This window comes from Limulus polyphemus, unplaced genomic scaffold, assembly GCF_000517525.1.
Source record: "Limulus polyphemus unplaced genomic scaffold, Limulus_polyphemus-2.1.2 Scaffold7489, whole genome shotgun sequence".
Taxonomy (NCBI): domain Eukaryota; kingdom Metazoa; phylum Arthropoda; class Merostomata; order Xiphosura; family Limulidae; genus Limulus; species Limulus polyphemus.
In genome coordinates, this window is record NW_013673099.1 from 2369 (window position 1) to 5996 (window position 3628).

General features: G+C 34.8%; 1 protein-coding gene across 1 annotated transcript in view; it reads right to left on the bottom strand.

The window, feature by feature from the left end:
* Positions 1-214: 214 nt before the first annotated feature.
* The window catches only part of LOC111089823 (centrosomal protein of 78 kDa-like), a gene marked incomplete at its 3' end in the record, with an annotated part of 15840 nt that continues 12426 nt past the window's right edge, over positions 215-3628 (bottom strand). The window contains exons 7-8 of the mRNA XM_022402960.1: positions 2495-2608; positions 215-279 (exon numbers count right to left, since the gene is read on the bottom strand). Of these exons, the coding sequence (XP_022258668.1) occupies positions 215-279; positions 2495-2608 (179 nt within the window). The remainder of the gene's footprint in view (positions 280-2494; positions 2609-3628) is intronic.

Sequence of the window (3628 nt, forward strand, 5' to 3'; positions counted from 1 at the left end):
TCACTTTACTACGGAGGACACATTACTTATGGTAATTCTACTTCACTTTACTATGGAGGACACACTACTTATGGTAATTACTACTTCACTTTACTATGGAGGACACACTACTTATGGTAATTACTACTTCACTTTACATTGGACACATTATTTAATGTAATTATTACTTCACTTTACCTTGATCACACTAATTATAATTATTACTTCACTTTACCTCACACAGCTTTCCTTCATTATTTCTTTTGAGCTTCTCCAAGATTTTTTGTATTAACTGTCCTCCTGTAAAAAGATTACAAGAGCACAAATGATATATACTACAGTTACATCCCAATCAGTATGATGATGTATATAATGTGACGTATGTTTATCGTAGATCTAATCATCATGGAAAAACTTAACCCTGATCTTGTTTTGATGATGTATATAATGTGACGTATGTTTATCGTAGATCTAATCATCATGGAAAAACTTAACCCTGATCTTGTTTTGATGATGTATATAATGTGAGGTATGTTTATCATAGATCTGATCATCATGGAAAAATTTAACCCTGATCTTGTTTTGATGATGTATATAATGTGACGTATGTTTATCGTAGATCTAATCATCATGGAAAAATTTAACCCTGATCTTGTTTTGATGATGTATATAATGTGACGTATGTTTATCATAGATCTGATCATCATGGAAAAACTTAATCCTGATCTTGTTTTTTACCATCCACTACTAGTGAGGTCCACATATTGTGTAACATTAGTTTGACCTGTTATGACACTCCATGTGAAAAAGTGACCATATATATATAGAACACCCCACAGCTGTATAAAAGAAATATTAAAAATATGTTTGTTTAACTTTTTTTATGTGCTTCATACACTACTAGGGATGCTATCCAACAGCCGTTGACCCATAATCAATTTGGTGCATAAACAGTTTAAAAAGACAATGAATTCAATAATTATAGGGTTAATTAATAATACATTTCAATAGTTACTCTACCAAAAAATGAGTTACTGTCTTTCTGAGCTAAATCATGAGAAAATAGCAATGCATATTAGATCAGAACAACAGATATGAGTTACTTCTACCTCTTTTTTAGGCTTAATCGTAATACCTCTCATCTTACAGCTTGTATGGCACCATTAGGTAAATATATTTTAAAAGCTGTTGTTTTTATAAAGCTAATTAGCTTTCAAACAGCAACTAGAACAAACAAATCTCCCCTCAACTAGGAAGACTTATGAAATGATATTTGACATTACAATTATGAAGCTAACCAAGCAACTTCGTAAAGAAAAAAGTAAACAGATATCCTGAGTTTCAAGTTCATTTACAGTATGGTCCACAGGTGGTTAATAAGGAGGGATAGAAGAGGCTTATGATCCACAGGTGGTTAATAAGGAGGGATAGAAGAGGCTTATGATCCACAGGTGGTTAATAAGGAGGGATAGAAGAGGCTTATGATCCACACATGGTTAATAAGGAGGGATAGAAGAGGCTTATGATCCACACGTGGTTAATAAGTAGGGATAGAAGAGGCTTATGATCCACAGGTGGTTAATAAGGAGGGATAGAAGAGGCTTATGATCCACACGTGGTTAATAAGGAGGGATAGAAGAGGCATGTGCCACCCCATTTTGAATATTTTTCTAGCAAAAATGTTTCTTAACTAGTTCTTAAACTTGCTCTCCTTCCCTCACTTTTAACAAAAGTGTATATGGTATGATCACAAGCTTGTTCCTACTAAATCACAAAACACAGTCCACCCTTGAGTGACATTTATCAGTGACCTCAGGACTACATAAAAAATAAAGACCAAGATAAGTAACTCACCAAGATTTGGCATTAAGTAAACTAAAAACCATGTTCAACACAAACTGTAATCTACTGTCAACATACACAATCATCAGATAGTGTATGACGTGGATTGTAACGATGTGGTGAGGGTCCCAAATCATCCTTAGATAATATACTTCAGATATTGTATGATGTGGATGATAACAATGTGGTGAGGGTCCCAAATCATCCTTACATAATATACTTCAGATAGTGTATGATGTGGATGATAATGATGTGGTGAGGGTCCCAAATCATCCTTACATAATATACTTCAGATAGTGTATGATGTGGACGATAATGATGTGGTGAGGGTCCCAAATCATCCTTACATAATGTACTTCAGATAGTGTATGATGTGGTGAGGGTCCCAACTCATCCTTAGATAATATACTTCAGATAGTGCATGACGTGGATTGTAACGATGTGGTGAGGGTCCCAACTCATCCTTAGATAATATACTTCAGATAGTGTATGATGTGGATTGTAACGATGTGGTGAGGGTCCCAAATCATCCTTAGATAATATACGTAGCCCTCTAATATTTTCACTGAGAGTAGATCTCCTAATAAAGGCTACTAACTGAAACAAGGAGCTGATAAAACAATCTCAAATCTATATGGAATTATGGGTTGTTTAAAAAACTCAAATATGTTACCTATCTTGGAGTTTCCCCTGAGATCAAGAATTTCCAGAGCTACGTTGACATCTAAGGTGGCCAGAAAAGCTTCAGCACCTTTAACACCAATCCCACAGTTCTGCAGGTCCAAGGCTGAATGGGTAAAAAGTATATCAAAAGACCATATATGTCTTTAAAACATATAACTTTCCCTAGAAAAACAACAACAAAGGAAACAATAGGTTTTCAATACAAGCTATTGGATTAACTAAATAATTATTTAGGGTTGTCAAAAAGAAATGACAAAGTAAAATGTCTGTAAATCAGCATGTTTAAAATGTAATTAACCTGGTTTTGAACATCACAGAGCCCAACAGGTCAACTGTATGATTAAATTTAAAAATGTTAATGTCTCAAATTAAAAAAAAAAGAAGTTAAAACAGTGACTCGTTAACTGTTATCATGTGATGGACAGGTGTATACTCAATAATACTTGTGCAACACTTTAGAAACACCTACTAGAAGGGTAAAGTTTCAAACATGTTGTTTGGACTGAAAACAATGACATCAGTATCAATTACACCAACAATACATCCAACTTCTTATAGAGTACTAAAATTACCAATAGCAGGAGCTGAAAGTCAGATAAAAATTGGCACTGTAACTATAAAAACTATGAAGCCATGCCATAAAGTTAGATACACATTAGCAGATTTGAAACACTGTAACTATAAAAACTATGGAGCCATGCCATAAAGTTAAATACACATTAGCAGACTTGAAACACTGTAACTATAAAACTATGGAGCCATGCCATAAAGTTAGATACACATTAGCAGACTTGAAACACTGTAACTATAAAAACTATGGAGTCATGCCATAAAGTCAGATACACATTAGCAGACTTGAAACACTGTAACTATAAAAACTATGGAGCCATGCCATAAAGTTAGATACACATTAGCAGACTTGAAACACTGTAACTATAAAAACTATGGAGCTTTCGACAGTCAACAGAATCATCGTGCAGTTCAAGAAACACGGCAAGGAAACAACTGAGCAGCGTCCGGGTCGTCCTGTTCCATCGGAGAAGACAAAAAGGGCTGTCAAGAGGAGCATCAAAATGGATCCCAGACTAATGACTGCAGAAGTGGCCAAAGTTGGTGGGATGAG